General features: G+C 44.4%; 1 protein-coding gene across 2 annotated transcripts; it reads left to right on the forward strand.

Moving 5' to 3' along the window:
* The first annotated feature begins 2,569 nt into the window (after nucleotides 1–2,569).
* PCDH18 (protocadherin 18) lies at nucleotides 2,570–12,442 on the forward strand. Of its 2 annotated transcripts, none has more exons than XM_056322506.1 (4): nucleotides 2,570–5,727; nucleotides 6,618–6,706; nucleotides 6,842–7,005; nucleotides 11,278–12,442. In XM_056322506.1, the coding sequence occupies exons 1-4, from the start codon at nucleotides 3,223–3,225 to the stop codon at nucleotides 11,952–11,954; spliced, it is 3,435 nt and encodes a 1,144-aa protein (XP_056178481.1). In that variant the 5' UTR covers nucleotides 2,570–3,222; the 3' UTR covers nucleotides 11,955–12,442. The 2 variants fall into 2 exon arrangements, with proteins under 2 accessions (XP_056178481.1, XP_056178489.1); XM_056322514.1 differs by having other exon boundaries at nucleotides 2,573–5,727; nucleotides 6,621–6,706.
* The last annotated feature ends 4,420 nt before the right edge of the window (nucleotides 12,443–16,862 follow it).

Consider the following 16,862-nt stretch of genomic DNA (forward strand, 5'->3'; position numbering starts at 1 on the left):
TTTTTCTTCCTCAGGTACATCACTGGAGAATTTGAACGCAACTTTTGAGAAGAACATTGTGCTGAATAGACCCATATTAGGTGGGAATAACCAAGATTACTCTCCAGGAGGCCAGCAGCACTCCACTCACGTGCCTAACAGCATTCACAATACCACGCTCCCCAAGAAGTGTCTGCTGGCTGCACGTGGGACTCTCCCTTTTCTTTGTAAGGGAAGTCTGCCATGTCAAAGGTGGACTGGAGTTTAACAGACTTTCAGACAAAACTCTTTCACTGGATATGGGAGGAATCAGCCTTGGCAGTGCTGTGGATGCTCAGAAGCGCCCTACAGAAGTATCGCTTCTAGAACCACCACGCGCTTAAATATTGCTGAGTCTAAACAAACAACCCTAAGATGTGATCCTCCTCACTTTTAGGTTCGAATGAGTGTCAGATGAAAAAAAAAAAAAAAAAAATAGGCAAGGCTTTTCATTACTTCAGTTCAGAATTCAGATAAGGACTATTGTGCCAATGACATTTTATCATCATTATAAGCGTAAATGGCTAGTTCCAAGGCAGTGTGGACTTAAATGATAGTATTATATATAACCTGACCAGTGAAGTTGCAAAATAAAAATGTATTTTTAAAAAGAGAAAAAAAGAAAAGAGGGCTCTAATTCCTATCTGTAGGTATCCTGCTATCTGTTAATACACAGAGTATGCCTCTGAGAAAGATGGATGTGATGAAGTGGAATTACTATTTGGAAGGTGATAAAAATTGCATTAAACAAATTCTGCATATCTAAATGTACTAAGCAGTTACTTTCAAGAACACGTTATCATTTAAGAGTATGTATAACATTTGGGGTTTTAAGTAGTGAAATTATTTTTACTATGAATTATTCATCTCCTGTACTCATCATATAAGGGGGCAGTGACTTCTTTTATCAACAAAATGCTTTTTATTGACACTAAGAACAGCATTTAATTGAACCTATTTCCCCAATTATCGTCAGAAAAGAGTTTACACTAGTGTTTTGGAAAAATGTTTTAGGAAGATTTATCAGAGCTGCAAAAAAAGCTGTCCATGAACTAATGGAATTAGATTATCTTTGAATTCTCTCCACCAGAACTTAGAATGGCCACTAATTCCTTTCTTTGCTCTTTTGGTGTTTGCGAAGAGGTTCACTAAAGCCTGAATTGATATAATTATTGGCTTGGATTGTTAGAGATTTAGGCCAGATGGCTATGGGTTTCTAAAGTCCCAGTTGCTTGTGTTAGCTTTTCTAGTTTGCCTATAGGGTTTGGGGATCAGCAATTTGAAAGGGCTGCAAACTTGTAAAACAGTATTATTCATGGGGGCAGAATGTTCATCAGCGTGACCCAGTACTAAATACATTTATTATGGGCATTTCTATTCTGCACAATTTGCCACACGGCGCTGGTTTGTGGAAAAAAAAGAAAAAGAAAAAGAAAAAAAGAGACAATGGCTTATAAAATGCTTTTGAATGCTTAAAAAGAGGGAGAGTTCACGCTGAGCCTCCTCTGCTTTCTTTTTCAGCAAGAACCTTCTTAGTGACTTTGGCTGAGCTCTGCTGAGAGTAAGTAAATTGGGAAAAACAGAGATTTACTTTTCACATTTTTTGGACAGGCGGGGGGGAATATGAGAGAGAAAGGGGAGCAATAAAAGAGAGAGGGGAGCAATAAAAGAGAGCGATGGTATGATTATGGGCAGCGCCAATAAACAAATGGACAAAGTTAGCAGCAAAAGAAGGGAAAGCACGGCGAGGCAGTGGCTAAAATGCGAAACTTAAAAAGCAAAGGCAAGAAGGAGGAAACGTGAATCACATCCCAGGCAGGCCCGTCTGGAGGGAGACGGCGCATCGCCGGGAGCTCCCGTAAGGATCTGTGGCATTCCTGGTGCGCACAAAGCGCATCACCGACTCGGTCACAAGGCGATTTTCTTTTGTGCAAACGGGTTGCAGTGTAAACGTGAAAACAGTTTTCAGCAGTCGCAGGGAGGCAAGGAATGTGTCACTTCCCCAACACTTAATCTGCCTTGTGGCTTCTTTTTCTTTAAAACACTTGGCACGTAGAAGGTGCGCTTGGCACAAATCGTCACGGTGAAGCACGAAGTGCTTTTTCAACCAGGGCGAAAAAGATCCTCTGGAGAACCGCTGGAAGAGCCCCGTAAAATGAGCCCAGGCACACGCACGGAGGCAGGGGCACACACAGAAGACCCAGGCTGAGGCAAACGCAGCTGCGCCGAGGACAGAACCGCGGCGAGCGGGAGCCGGGGGAAGGGCAGGGGGGTGCGAAGTGTTCCGGACTTGGCGCGGAGGCGGGAGAGGTGCGGGGCAGCGGAGCGGGCTCCGCGGTGCTGAGCACGGCAGGTAATAGGTGCGGCAGCGCCAGCAGCCGCTGCTGAGGCACGGTGACAGGGACGTGTGTGTGTGTGTCCCCCGCCCCTTTACTAAGCCGGCGCGCCGAACAGAACCCGGTTAGTTAAGCAAGGGAACCTAAAAGTATGTCAATGAGGAGCGCGATCGCATTTTTTCGCGGCAGGAAGGGGAGGAATTAAACCCTCAAAAAGCCGCTCGAAAGTGCTGGGGGGAGGGGGGGCCTTGCACCGAGTTAAAGTTGCCCTTCAGCCGCTGCCCCCCCGCCTCGGCAGGGCGGGCAGGGCCGGCGGAGGAGGAGCCCCCCCCCCCCCCCAGCCCCTCCCGGCGCGCTGGGTGCGGGCGCCGCGGCGGCCCCGGCGGGCGGCGGGCTGATTGGCTGGGCCGGCGCGGCACATGCCGGGCCGGGGCTTTGTCTGGGGGGGCTGGGGCGCGGTGGCGGCGGGTTTTAGGCTGGAGCCGCCGAGCGGGGCGGGCAGTCCGGCGGGGCGAGGGGCGGCGAGCGCAGCGCGGCGCGGCGGGAGCGGCGGAGCCCGGCGGCGGAGCCCGGTGGCGGCGGCGGCCCGGCTGGCGGCAGCGGGAGCGGGAGCGGAGCGCCCTGCCCTGGCCCCGCCAGCGGAGCGGCGAGTCCCATGAGCGGGCGCGGATTGCGTGCGGATGGTATCTGGATGTCCCGGCACGGTGTGTATATAACCAAGAAAAAAAAAAAAAGTTTTCTGATCTGGTGAGAGATTAACGCTCGGCTGGCTAGGAGAGGCGTTTTCAAGTTTGCACGGACCAGATGCGCGCTGGGGTTAAGGTACCGGAGGAAGTCGAAATAATTGCTTTGTAACTTGCTGGGAGAAATGAATTGCAGAAACTTACCAATGCACCGGCTCGGCAGTAAAATGCACTTTATATTCATTTTTGCACTGATGATAATATCTTTCAATAAGGCTGCGCTCGGCAGGAATTTGAAATACAGGATTTATGAGGAGCAGAGAGTTGGATCAGTAATTGCGAGACTGTCGGAGGATGTAGCTGATGTTTTATTAAAAATGCCTAACCCTTCCTCGGTTCGGTTTCGAGCCATGCAGAGGGGGAATTCTCCCTTGCTCGTAGTCCGCGAGGATAACGGAGAGATCAGCATAGGGGCTAAAATTGATCGGGAGCAACTCTGCCAGAAAAACTTAAACTGCTCCATCGAGTTTGATGTGATCACTCTGCCCACTGAACATCTGCAGCTTTTCCATGTTGAAGTTGAAGTGCTGGATATTAACGACAACTCTCCCCAGTTTTCCAGAGCTCTCATCCCGATCGAAATATCAGAGAGCGCAGCCGTAGGAACCCGGATCCCTTTGGACAGCGCTTTTGATCCAGATGTAGGGGATAACTCCCTTCACACTTACTCCCTTTCTACAAATGATTTTTTTAGCATTGAGGTGCGAACCAGGACCGATGGTGCTAAGTATGCGGAGCTGATTGTGGTCAGAGAGCTGGACCGGGAGTTGAAGTCAAGTTATGAACTCCAGCTCACTGCCTCAGATAAAGGGGTGCCTCAGAGATCCGGCTCATCCCTCCTGAAAATAAGCATTTCTGATTCCAATGACAACAGCCCGGTTTTCGAGCAGCAGTCCTATATAATCCAGCTCCTAGAAAACTCACCCATCGGGACTTTGCTCATAGACCTCAATGCCACTGACCCAGATGAGGGCGCTAACGGTAAAGTCGTGTACTCCTTCAGTAGTCATGTTTCTGCCAAAATTGTAGAGACTTTTAAGATAGATTCAGAAAGAGGGCACCTGACCCTCCTGAAGCAAGTGGACTATGAAGCAACCAAATCCTATGAAATTGATGCTCAGGCTCAAGATTTGGGGCCGAATTCTATTCCAGCTCATTGCAAAATCATAATTAAAGTTGTGGATGTGAATGACAACAGACCTGAAATTAACTTAAACCTGATGTCCCCAGAGAAAGAAGAGATAGCCTACGTTTCTGAAGGGTCACCCTTGGACACTTTCGTGGCCCTGGTCAGAGTGCAAGACAAGGACTCTGGTATGAATGGAGAGATAGTTTGCAAGCTCCATGGACATGGCCACTTTAAACTCCAAAAGACTTATGAAAATAACTATTTAATCTTGACTAATGCCACTCTAGATAGGGAAAAGAGATCTGAATACAGCTTGACTGTAATAGCGGAGGACAAGGGAACGCCAAGTCTTTCCACAGTGAAACACTTTACTGTCCAAATCAGTGATGAAAATGACAACCCTCCCCGCTTCCAGACAAACAGATACGAAGTTGTTATCTTGGAAAATAACTCTCCGGGAGCGTACATCACGTCAGTCACAGCCACAGACCCAGATCTAGGTGACAACGGGCAGGTGACGTACACCATTTTGGAGAGCTATATTTTGGGAAGTTCTGTAACAACCTATGTGACCATCGATCCCTCCAATGGGGCGATCTATGCCCTGCGAACCTTTGACCATGAAGAAGTAAATCAAATTGCCTTTGTGGTTCAAGCTAGGGATGGAGGGAGTCAGCAGCTTGTTAGTAATACCACGGTTGTACTGACCGTCATCGACGAAAATGACAACGCTCCCGTCATTGTGGGGCCAGTGCTACGCAACAGCACAGCAGAAATCTCCATCCCTAAAGATGCTGGCATTGGCTTTCTTGTCACCAGGGTAAGGGCCACGGATAGAGACTCTGGTATGAACTCTGAGCTCAGCTGCTCCATAGCCGCTGACAAGGAAAACAGCATCTTTGTGATGGATCCCAAAACTTGTGACATCTCTATCAATGTGAGCATAGAATCAGTGCCAGCAAAACAATGGGAGTTTTTTGTGATAGTCCAGGATAAAGGCAGCCCTCAGCTTAGTACTAAAGCACTTCTGAAATGCACCGTTTTTGAGTATGTTTATTCATTTGCAAGCACAGAAGCAACTTTGGTGAGCCAGCCCTCCCTGGATGTCTCCATGATAACCATTATATCCTTAGGATCGATATGTGCTGTGTTGTTGGTCATTATGGTTATCTTTGCTACAAGATGTAATCGGGAGAAGAAGGACACCAGATCCTACAACTGTCGCGTGGCGGAGTCGACCTACCAGCACCACCCAAAACGACCCTCACGACAGATCCACAAAGGGGACATTACGTTAGTGCCAACAGTTAATGGCACTTTGCCCATCAGATCTCACCACAGAGCTTCTCCGTCGCCATCTCCGACCCTGGAAAGGGGACAGATGAGCAGCCGGCAGAGCCACCACAGCCACCAATCGCTGAACAGCCTGGTGACAATCTCCTCTAACCACGTGCCTGAAAACTTCTCGCTGGAACTCACCCACGCTACTCCGGCTGTTGAGGTAAGGTCCATACCATGGTGTACACACACGTTCACTCATGCGTTCCCTTGGGAGCATGGAGGTGCTCTGCGTGCAGCCTGGGAGAGCAGCAGGCAAGTGGGTCTCTGCCTAGTGAGAACGTGCTATGGATTTCTTTTTAGATGTCACAGCTTTGCAGTTTTACTCACAATATCAACTGAAGCCATTACCACGGGGAATAGGATTAAATCTGTTATTAGTAACGTTATTTCTGGGTTCTTCCCTGTAAGGTCGAAACAGTGGAGTGCAATTGACAGTACTCTGCTCTGGTTTAGTGCCCTTTCCTCCCTGCCTTCCCTTCCTTTTCCCTCTGTATGGCTCCGTTTAAGAAGTGCCCAAGTATTTCTACAGAGAAACGATGCAGGAAAGTCTTTCGTTAATGGGGATGGAGAACTAAAAGGTTAAACACAGACACAGTTTAAGTACAGCTATTGTAATATATGAGCGTAGCTTAAATGAGAGCTGCATCCTGGTAACTCTTTACATGCAGAGCGATGGCATTTTGTTTTGAACTAGGAGCCTGGAATGGTAAAGGGTTGGTTCTGATCTATTAAAACAAAACAAAACTCCGGCTCTGTTTAATTACTTGTTTAACTTGTTAATGAATTAATTATTATGAGTTCAGAGGCTAATGAACAGCAGTGCATTTCCTCATTGTACAAAGTCTTTAGATGTTTCCTGTGGCAGACGCTACAGTACAAAATAGTGTGTTGTACTGCATTATATATGTGCAGGAATTTGATTTAATTAAACTTTAAAGGAGAAAAAAATGCCAAACCTCCCTACAAACAAACCTGAGAAGTGAATTAGTGGTTTTACAACTAGAAACTTCATTTCATTTCATGGAATCAGTCTTTTCACCCTTTCTTTAGCAGGTTTCTCAGCTTCTCTCGATGCTCCACCAGGGCCAGTATCAACCAAGGCCAAGTTTTCGAGGAAACAAGTATTCCAGAAGCTACAGGTAAGGATCTGAACTGTTCTGCTACATATGCATGCATGTGTACCAGAAAATACAGACATGTCTCTTTAATCAAAAAGTGGAATATAAGGTACATGACATAATCTAATTCCACAATCGCCACAATTCTCTTTACAGGTATGCCCTACAAGATATGGATAAATTCAGCTTGAAAGACAGTGGCCGAGGTGACAGTGAAGCTGGAGACAGTGATTATGATTTGGGGAGAGAGTCTCCAATTGACAGACTTCTTGGGGAAGGATTCAGTGACCTTTTCCTTACAGATGGGAGAATTCCTGCAGGTGAGAGCACAATGGAAGCTGACCGGTTTATTTACAGTGCTGCCTGGCTGTCACTTTGATAAAGCTGCTACTAAGAAAGCAAAAGTTCTTTAGCTTTCAAGCCCTGTGTTTCCTTCCTTTTTACTCTGCTTCATGATAAATACTGAGCTGAAGCCTTCACATATCTAGCAAAATGAAACCTCACTCACAACTGAAGGTCAGCCTAGAGCAATGACTACATTTTTTTTCTGTTATTCATATCATCCTAAGCTGGCTCCAGATTCCCCCCAAAAGCACGATCTGCTCCATGTCCTTAGACTTCTAATGACTGGGTGGATGTTTTTGCAAAGCCAGGCAGTTGTGGTTTGTTAAAAATACACTGAACTATAATTTGGGAGATACATTTTCCACACAGGGTTTGATCCATAGGATACAAACTTCTGCCATTCAGAAATGAATTGTGAGGGTAGTCTAGAAATGTGGATGGAGAGGAAAGAAAAGTGTATTTTTCTCCTAGCGAAAAATGAACTTGAGTGGCAAGAGAAGGATCAAAATATATCCCAGAATTTAAATCTTTCGACCCTGATTTCTAGAAGAAAGAGCTTAAGAGGTACAATTCAGGGACAGAGGGCAGAAAAGGAAAAAGCTGGAAAAGGGTGAGTGAAGGGAAGGTGGACATATACATCCATATTCATCTGTATGAAGTACCACTTTTAAATTTAAGCCCAGTTATAAGTTGAATAAAGGAGTCTATGGGAAATCATGCTAAGTACCGATATGAGGATTTTGTAATTACTTTAGTAATTATACAGCCACTGGTTGTACCCTAGGTCTTGTAATTATTTCACATCATACTTAGTTTTCTCAGTATAACCAACAGGGCTGGGTAATTTCAATATGGTTCACTGAACCAAGAGTGTAAACTTAAGAAGTTAAGTAAAATCACTTCATACGTGGGGCACATTGCTTTGTGGGGCAGTGCAGCATGTACTCCCTCCTAAAGCAACCCCTGTGTGTTGCCCAGGGCTGGAGGAGAGGAGATGCACTGCTGCAGCTCATTCTCTCTGCTGCCATGGAAAACACCAGTTTTCAATGACCCAAAAGTTCTCAAGTTATTACTATGCAGCTTATTGTTGTTACACACTGGCCTTGGTGTGTTTTACCCTGGGAAATATGCTGTTATGCTAGGCAAGAGTAAACCCCAAAAGTCTGATTTGTTCTTGTTACACATTTTTACTTTAAAAATTGCTTTGTGTATTTTGCTTCAGGCTAGGTCTTGTGTCACCTACCCAGCCATTCACCTACCTCCTCTAACTAGTCTTCTACACTTAATGGTTCAAAACTGGAGGTCTTGAAAAGTTACTATTTTTTCCAAACCTTTAACCTAAATCTGGAGCCCTAATATATTTTTATCCTCATCTCCCCCAGCTCCTGCTACGTATTCCTCTGCCAGCTAGCACGAGGCATGTCTCATTCACTCCTGTGGTTAGCAAAGAGCCAGGGAGGGATCTGCTGGAGCTCTCAGTTGCCAGGAGAACTTCAAGTGCAATGATGTTTGCACTGGCATCCAGCCCCGCTGCTGCCAAGGCAGAGCTTGTCCCCTTCCCGGCGGGCAGCTGGGGGCTGCCAGCAGGCAGGGGGGGCTGCCCTCTTGGCTGGCTGAAGTGCCCGTGATTCGTGATTCGTTTTAAGCTGTTGCACTTGGGTCTCTAAACAGGAAGCCAACGGGTAGGATTTCCAAAAGCGCCCGGCTAATCACATTCAAAGTGAGGAAAACTCCTGCTGAGTGCAGACAGAACTGGGTTGGGCTATCAAGACAGGCATTTAAGTTCACCCAGATGTCTGTTTGCCGCTACACGTGGTCTTAATCTATCAGATAAGTGTGATGAACCTGTTCAGATGAGACCTGAACTGATTGGCAATCCAAACAAATGAAAAGGAAAAGAAAACTTCCTACAGGTTTCCTGTTCTCCATTTTGAAAGGTTTCTGCATTGTCAGTCTGGACACAGACAAAATGCTGTGAGAAAGTTCTTCCAGTTTGTCCCTTTAAGGTGGAACTGGAAAGGAATGGTGTCAGTCCCCCAAAACTTCGAAAATGACATGAACAGAAAGGTCAATAACTACCCTTGAAAGACTTGTTTCTTTTTCTCTCTCACTTTAAATCTTCACCAATAAGCTTTACGTTCTGGCTAAAAGAAATAAAATGCTGTTGTGCATCTGGGTTTTTCTTTTATTTATTGCTGATTTAAGGATAGACTATGACACCGTTCAGTTTGCTCAGAGTATCTTTTGATCTTATGTTCAGGAATGTCAGAATTCATTATTTTATACCAAAACCAATCCTGACAACATCAGTAACAAAACTCACAATAAGGCAGTGCTCACTAGTAATGAAATACTAGACCATTGAAAGCCTCTCATTAATTTACAGGAGTCTTCTTAATTAGAAAAGTAATCCTCATCTTCTGGGATGAGTTGAGAGCTCGTCCAAGCACCATGGATCACTTCGCTATCTCTGCTCCTTTCTAACTCTTAGGCGTTTTCTGTAGAACAGGACAGGTGTGCTTTTCATAGGTGGGAGCAAAGCGCATGAAGGCGTTTCAGTCGCTCATATCCAGACTTCAGCCACTGGTATTTTCTAGGTGTTGGTGTTTGCTTGCAGCTCCCTGGATCAGCAGGCCATCTGCAGTAGCTTGTGCGATATTCAGCCTGCAGCTAGAGCCTGTGTTCTTGAAGAAGTTCATACTCTCGCGTATGAACTCTCTCACTTTCACAGCGAAAGTTTATACTCGGAGAAAAGGAAAGGGCATTAGGAAAGGGAACAATATGAAAGGCTGCGTAAAGCGCAGAGGTAAATACTGCTGACAGTATGAGAGTAGGACTTTGTCAGTCACTGGTACGTCCTAAGCTGAAATACGTTCTCTTTACACCACTGCAAAAAGATTTTTTGATAAACTGAGTGGACCCAGAGCCAGGTGGGAAATGTGATGAGAAATGAGGGAAATTTACAGGGCGTAACTGCAAACATTTCTTATGTATTCAGTATATAAAGGGAAAGAAGAAGAAACTATACTGTGTGGGCTAATCTAACTGTTGATTCACAGGGGATTAGTGCAAAAGTTTCTTACGGCTAGAACATGCATAATGCAAAGAGCTTGGCATTTCTGAAAACTTTATTCTGAAGTATGTGACTCCAGCTCGTCAGTGCTGCTGCAGCACCTAGGCCTTTTCCAGCAGGTCTGCCAGGTACCCAGGCAGTGCCCAGCCTGAGCCAAGGCTTTGAGTCCTACAGAATCAGTTCCCTTTGGAGAGGAAAATTTAGCCTCTCTCCTGGCACATCCGTCTTTGCACACCCAGACCTCTTCAGGTGTTTGCAGAGGACTCTTGCAGTGCCCCTCCATGGACCAGTTCAGACCAGCGTAGCTCCCAGGGGTGCAGTCACTTGCCCCATCATATTGTTTCTCCCTGAGAGACACCACTAAAACCAGGCAGCTGAAAGAGTGGCTCTGTTGTCTTCTGCTCTTCAGCCCTTCCGGATGCCCACCCTGTGGGTCAGAAGCCCCCTTGTGCCAGCGCCTGAGCCAGCACGTTCCAGTTACCTGAGCTACAGAGCTGCAAGTGCATCTCAGGGTAACTCCAGTATAAACACTGGAGTCACACGGGGTGTGAATTAAACCCTAGGTGTTCTGATAACTGGCTAAAATTTAGGTGATTCAGCTAAAAAGGCAATATTCAACATACCCCTCGCTGTCTGATCAGAAGATGTGTTACTGAAGAGGGAGATCCCTCTGCACATGACAGTTCATTCTTCTTGATTTCCCCTGTCCGTTTATTCCCACTTTATTACACTTATATGCTTCTCTAATTGCATGTGGAAGACTTCAGTAAAACTTAAGTAAATGCTTGGAGGTAGAAACGCTTCTATTTATTTATTTAGTTAGTTAGTTATTTGAATGAAACAGCACTGTACAAAGGGAACAAATGGCTTTAAGTCACGAATACTTGTTTTCCACCTAGGATTTACATGTTTATCTGCAGCCCTAGTTAAGAGATTCCATTACTGTCATACATATTCTGCATTTATCGCTCCCATTTTTTGAGACCATTCGGCAATGCGAGTATATTTAGATCCAGACTATTTGTATTTGCCATTTCCTACACACAGGAGGTGAACCCAACCACCGGATTCTAAGATCTCTGGAGAAGTGGGGTCCCTGTGTTAGCCCCTGCCAATGCTCAGTGCTACCTGCAGCAGGAGGCGGGTGCTCACTCTCCTCTTTTCTCTCTTGCAGCGATGCGACTGTGCACGGAGGAGTGCAGGGTTCTGGGGCACTCTGACCAGTGCTGGATGCCACCGTTGCCCTCTCCCTCCTCTGACTACAGAAGTAACATGTTCATCCCTGGAGAGGAGTTCCAGTCACCCCAGCAGCAGCTGCAGCTGCAGCAGCAGCAGCAGCAGGGCCTTGAGGAAGATGCGCAGCCTGCTGACGCCAGTGAGAAAAAGAAGAGCTTTTCCACGTTTGGTAAAGACTGCCAGAGCGAGGAGGATTCAGGGGACACCTGTACCTCCTCTCTCCTTTCTGAAATGAGCAGTGTCTTCCAGCGCCTGCTGCCTCCCTCGCTAGATGCCTACGCGGAGTGCAATGAGATGGATCGCTCCAACTCGTTGGAGCGCAGGAAGGGACATTTGCCAGCCAAGACTGTAAATTATCCGCAGGGGGTGGCAGCCTGGGCAGCCAGCACACATTTCCAAAATCCTGCCAACAACGGGCCCACTATGGGGACTCACTCGAGCGCGCAGCCTTCCTCCAAGTGGCTGCCAGCCATGGAGGAGATCCCAGAGAATTACGAGGAAGATGATTTTGACAATGTGCTCAACCACCTCAGTGATGGTAAACACGAACTCATGGATGCCAGTGAGCTGGTGGCAGAAATTAACAAGCTGCTGCAAGATGTCCGGCAGAACTAATTGTTTCAAAAGCCTTTTTTTCCATATTTATGGAAAACTGGAAGGGGGGGGGGGCGAAAGAAAAGGACAAAAAACAGACTGAGAAGAACTGGCATTGCCAACTAGTTGCATTTATCATAAATGTGTCTGTGTATGTTGAATATTAAAATACTGTATTTTCATATGTACACAATGCAAGTGTGATTATCTTTATCTGTATTTTAAAAATACATTTGTACCTTATATTTATGTGTAATTTAACAAATAAATTTTATTTTTGTACACCCACAGCAAGCATGTTTTCCTAAATGTATATAGATGGTACCACCTTTGTCAAATTTACAGCATTCTTGCCACACGGGCATGTTAAAAAAAAAAAAAGAAAAAAAAGAAAAAAAGGAGGGATATTGCTTTCCCTTATTTCTTTTAAGTCTCAAATGTTACAAATACAAATGCAAACCACTGAAAAATTATGCAAATGTTAGTTTCAATAAATGATCCAACACCTTCTTGCAACGTTTCATTCTTGTAATAAAAGAGTTGTCAACTCCCATGAAACCTAAAATGTCCTTTTTCTTTTGATGCTTTTGGTCTATAGAGTCATTTTCCCATTTAATTAATGGGTTATTGCCGGCTGGGGTCTTCTTCTCTTTTACAGGTAGGTGTTTTCCCAAGTGAACAAATTGTGGAATTCCATGATGGGACTTCCAATGTTATTTCTGGAAAAAAAAAAAATAAAAAAAATTTGCTGTTGTTATGCTGCAAAACCAGTTGAAGTGAGTGGTGTATACTTAAAAGGCAGCAATAAAATCAGCTTTTCTGACCTCAAGCTGACTTCTCAATTTATGTAAATAAAAAATTGCGATTGACTGCTTTATCCTTGTAAATAACACCAAAATAAAAGGAATGTTGCATCTCCCAGGAAAGTGGCTGATTATAGCTATATTTTGCCTCTGTTGTAAGTGTGCGTATCCTGTATTTGCAAAGTAGTACAGAAATGCTTAATTTCCTAGGAAAGAGCTATCCTGCAGGTACATTGGCTCTCGCTGAATTCCATACTTCCACAGTGGTGCCATGCCTGTGCGTGCGTGTGTGCGTGCGTGTGTGTGTGTGTTGTAACTACTATTTCTCAGATAAAAGTCAGTGTGGTCCTTTTAGTTCCTTTTTTTTCAAAAGTATTTTTGGTTAGTCTGTCTTACACAGGGAGATTTTTGCAATACTGAACAAACCAATCTTACAGTTGAGAAACACGGGTAGGTTCTGGACTCCTGGTGTTCATTACAGGAGAGTGTTAAGTTATTAAGAGATGGCCAGAAAAACTGGTATTGTGGGCTCTCATTCAGATCTGCAGATGCATATTTGTCATAGAGTGTATTTTTTACCAGAAGTGTGAAAAACTGTTGAAATAATCCAAGTGAACCTGAGCAGAAGAACTGGCACATAACCTTTATTTTGGAGAATTGCACTTGTAAAGTACCCTATAGAATACTTGTTAATGGTAGATACAGAAAAATCCTGTTTAATGTTACCTTAAAAAAAAAAGGCAGAATTTCATTGCGTGTATAAGCTTTATTTGTTTGGTCTGTGTATAAGGAAACTTTAATCTCCTTATTGGTTTCCCAGTGCTGCAGGTGAACATTTGTAGACCTGTAGACATTTGTTGACACCTGAATAAAGGGGAGATTCTCACCTTATTTACATTTCAGGAGTTCCTAAATGTAGCCATGCTGGTTAGAAATACCAGGACCTCAGATTTCTAACCGAGTATCTGTATTAGCAGGTGGAACTATCAAAATGTCATTTTGTCAGCATGACTTACACATTTGAGGGAACTGGCTTATTAGCATTGGTACAAGAAGATCCTCTAAACATGGAGGTTCTGTTTCTGTTTTTGAGAGCTGTCACAGCACCTTTGAGTGCGAGTAAGATCTCAGTTTCATTGAGCTAATGTGTCTTACTGAAAGGAAGAAGTTATAACATTAACATCTCATTTATCAAATATTTGAAGACCTCTGTTTTTCCCCCTTCCACCCCACTAACAGGTTTTAATGGCCCCAGCCAGCCTCACCTGGGTCCCACCCTCCCACTTGCCCTCACCCCAAGGGCTCAGGAGCTCATTTAAGTTCAGCCTGGGGTATTCAGCTGTTGTATGAATGTTGGTCCCTACTCTTCCTCCTGGCTGGATCTGGGACTTTATGGCAGAGCCTCCAACTCTGCGTCCAGCTGTTGCTGGAAGGAGTCCTTGGATAGACCATCACCCTGGTTGTCTTGCTGCATTGGAGGCTGTTGATGGCACCTGGCTCAACCTGCTGCATTCAGGTACTGTAGGGTGGCACTTTGTCACTGAGGGTACTGCCTGTGTTGGGATTGCTCTCAGCTCCTGGTGTTTCTCCTGCCCCACTCCCTGCAGCAGCCCTGCTCTTGGTGCTCCCTGACAGTCCCACATGCCCCAGTTCATCCCAAGTCTTGCCCCTATCAGCCAGGGCAGGTTGACTGTGAAACCAGTTTAGATGCTGTAGCAGCCCTACTGAGCCCTGAAATTCACAATGACACGGCTTCCTCCTTCGCTAGGTTGTTTCTGTCTCATTGCAGCCTCCCCTCCTTTCCGTTTCCCTCTTTGTCAGTATCCAGTTTTGGTCCTGTTCTCCAATCTCTTTCCCTCCGCCCTTTGCCCCCCATCTCATTCTCCTTCTCAGCTCTCTGAGTCTGCTTCCTTTAAGTCAGCCTTGTCCACAACCCTGCGCAGCCTATGGTTATACTTCTCTGTTTATTAAGTATGTGGTGTCCCAGTAGCATTGCCTATGACTGAAATTCCAAGTTTCTACCTCTTCAGCTGCATCTAGTTAATGCATTCCTCAAATCCTTTCTTGCCCCAATTTTTCCATGGGTAATTGTAAGCTCCACACCCCCTGCCTTTTACTGGGGACTGTATGGGGTGGTGGCAGGTTGATGTGCCCAGCTATTAAACCTGGAAATTATTTTAGTGTTCTATTGACATGGATCAAACGCTGTCTGTTAATGGAATCGGCAGCTGAGGATGAGATTCCCCCTCAAGTAGAGCAGATTCCTCCTTTGTAAATAAATGCAGATAGGTATTGCTTCTACTTCTAGAAGAGGCAATATTAGCCCTTCAGGCTCAGACTGGTTTGCGCTGTCTACAGACTTGCAGAGCAGCGTGATAAGCTCTATTTTTACAGTCCCATCATCCACTAGGGATTACCAACCTGTTTTAAATTTAAAATCCTTAAATCAGTTTATGCCCACTGGCCCATGTCACATGGATAGTCTCAATGATTTAAAGAGCCATTGTTTGCAGAAGGGGCTTTCTAGCAAAAATAGATTGCAATGAATTTCTCTGGTAGCACTAGGCATCCAAATATCATAAAATACATACGGTTTTCCTAGAGGGGATTTCTGTACCAACACACAGTAATAGCATTTGGTATGTGCATTGCTCAAGAATCTTATCATGTAAAGAGACCAGTTACAAGACCAGTCTCCAGGAGCAAAAATGTTTACTTAGATTATATCTGAAACGCGTCAGAGTTTGAGCTGCATTTATTATTGATGGGAAGCTTGCTAAAAGATCTGTAGATTGTGGTAAATGAGGGGAAAATCTATCTTAATCTTCCTCTGTTTAGCGTTCCTGTTTTTCTCAGGCTTCCTTTATAAATGAGAGAAATCTTATATATGTGTCTATGCGTGCCTGTGTGTACACACATACATAAAAACCCTAGCAGCAAATCTCTTCTGTGTCAAGGACAGGAAAAATTGCTATTACACAGATTTGGGGAGGGAAACAACAACAACAAAAAAACCCCCAAAACCTGACTCACAAAGCCTGAAACACTGCATTTGCTACATTTTAACAGCTAATAGTGGGTTTGAGGTTCATGCTGTAATTTAAGCACCAAACATGAGCATGATTATCATGTCCAGAACACTAGGGTGCTAGCACTTCTGTAAATGCTTGGCAGAGTTTTATCCTTGAAGACAAAAAGTTTTGCTTCTTGGTATCATAGCAGAAAGTAATGAAAATTGGCAAATACTAATTCCCAAAGTACTGGTTAATACTGTGTGCTGGGGGGATGTTATTGCTAGCATTGATTAAATTAGCATGACTTTTGAACAGATACAAAGCTCAATTAATGGATGCTCAGCTGTTACTTTTCTCCAGACTCCATGTACGCTTTCATTTTTAGTAATTTCTGAAATGGGTAAACTCAAAAATGCATTGAAATAATGATCAGAAACAGTGGGTTGTTTGACCACTTATTTAATTTGTGTTTAAAGTATTTCTGTAACCACTGTATTGCACTTTGCTAGTCGGTGTCCATTAGGGTAAACACGTTGAGAGGATGTGGAGGATGTGGCTGTCAATGTCTTTGCATTCTACACCCGGTTGTGTTTATAGTTACTTAGTGTAAGAACAGCGATAGAAAGCAAACAAAAGCTACCACAAAATATTTAACCTTTACAGTTTCCTATCTTTTTTTTAATGAAAAATTGAAATTCATCGAAAATACCAGGAAACTTAATTTCCTCCTCTTCTCTGCAACCTGCAGAGAATGTCAGATGTTTCCAAAGATTAAAGACTTGAAAACCTTGATTGTCAGCTGCATATATGAACCAAACTTTCCACACTGCAGCACCTGGACTAGGATAAGCAGCCTGCAATCTGTGTTTAAAAAAAATAATCTGAATTTGAAGAAAATCTGATGTGTAAACTTGCCTAGCAACATACTCTATAATGTAGCTTATATAAACAAAAAAAGGAAGCAATAATATTGTAACTTCAATCAATAAAAAAGCATTCATTACTAGCAACCCTGTCGCACTTTACATCCTCCAAGCTGTAAAACCATAAATGACTGAAGTTTTTAAATTTATATATCTATATATACTGGGATCATTTAACCCGCTACTGAA

Source organism: Falco biarmicus, chromosome 1, assembly GCF_023638135.1.
Source record: "Falco biarmicus isolate bFalBia1 chromosome 1, bFalBia1.pri, whole genome shotgun sequence".
NCBI classification, from domain to species: domain Eukaryota; kingdom Metazoa; phylum Chordata; class Aves; order Falconiformes; family Falconidae; genus Falco; species Falco biarmicus.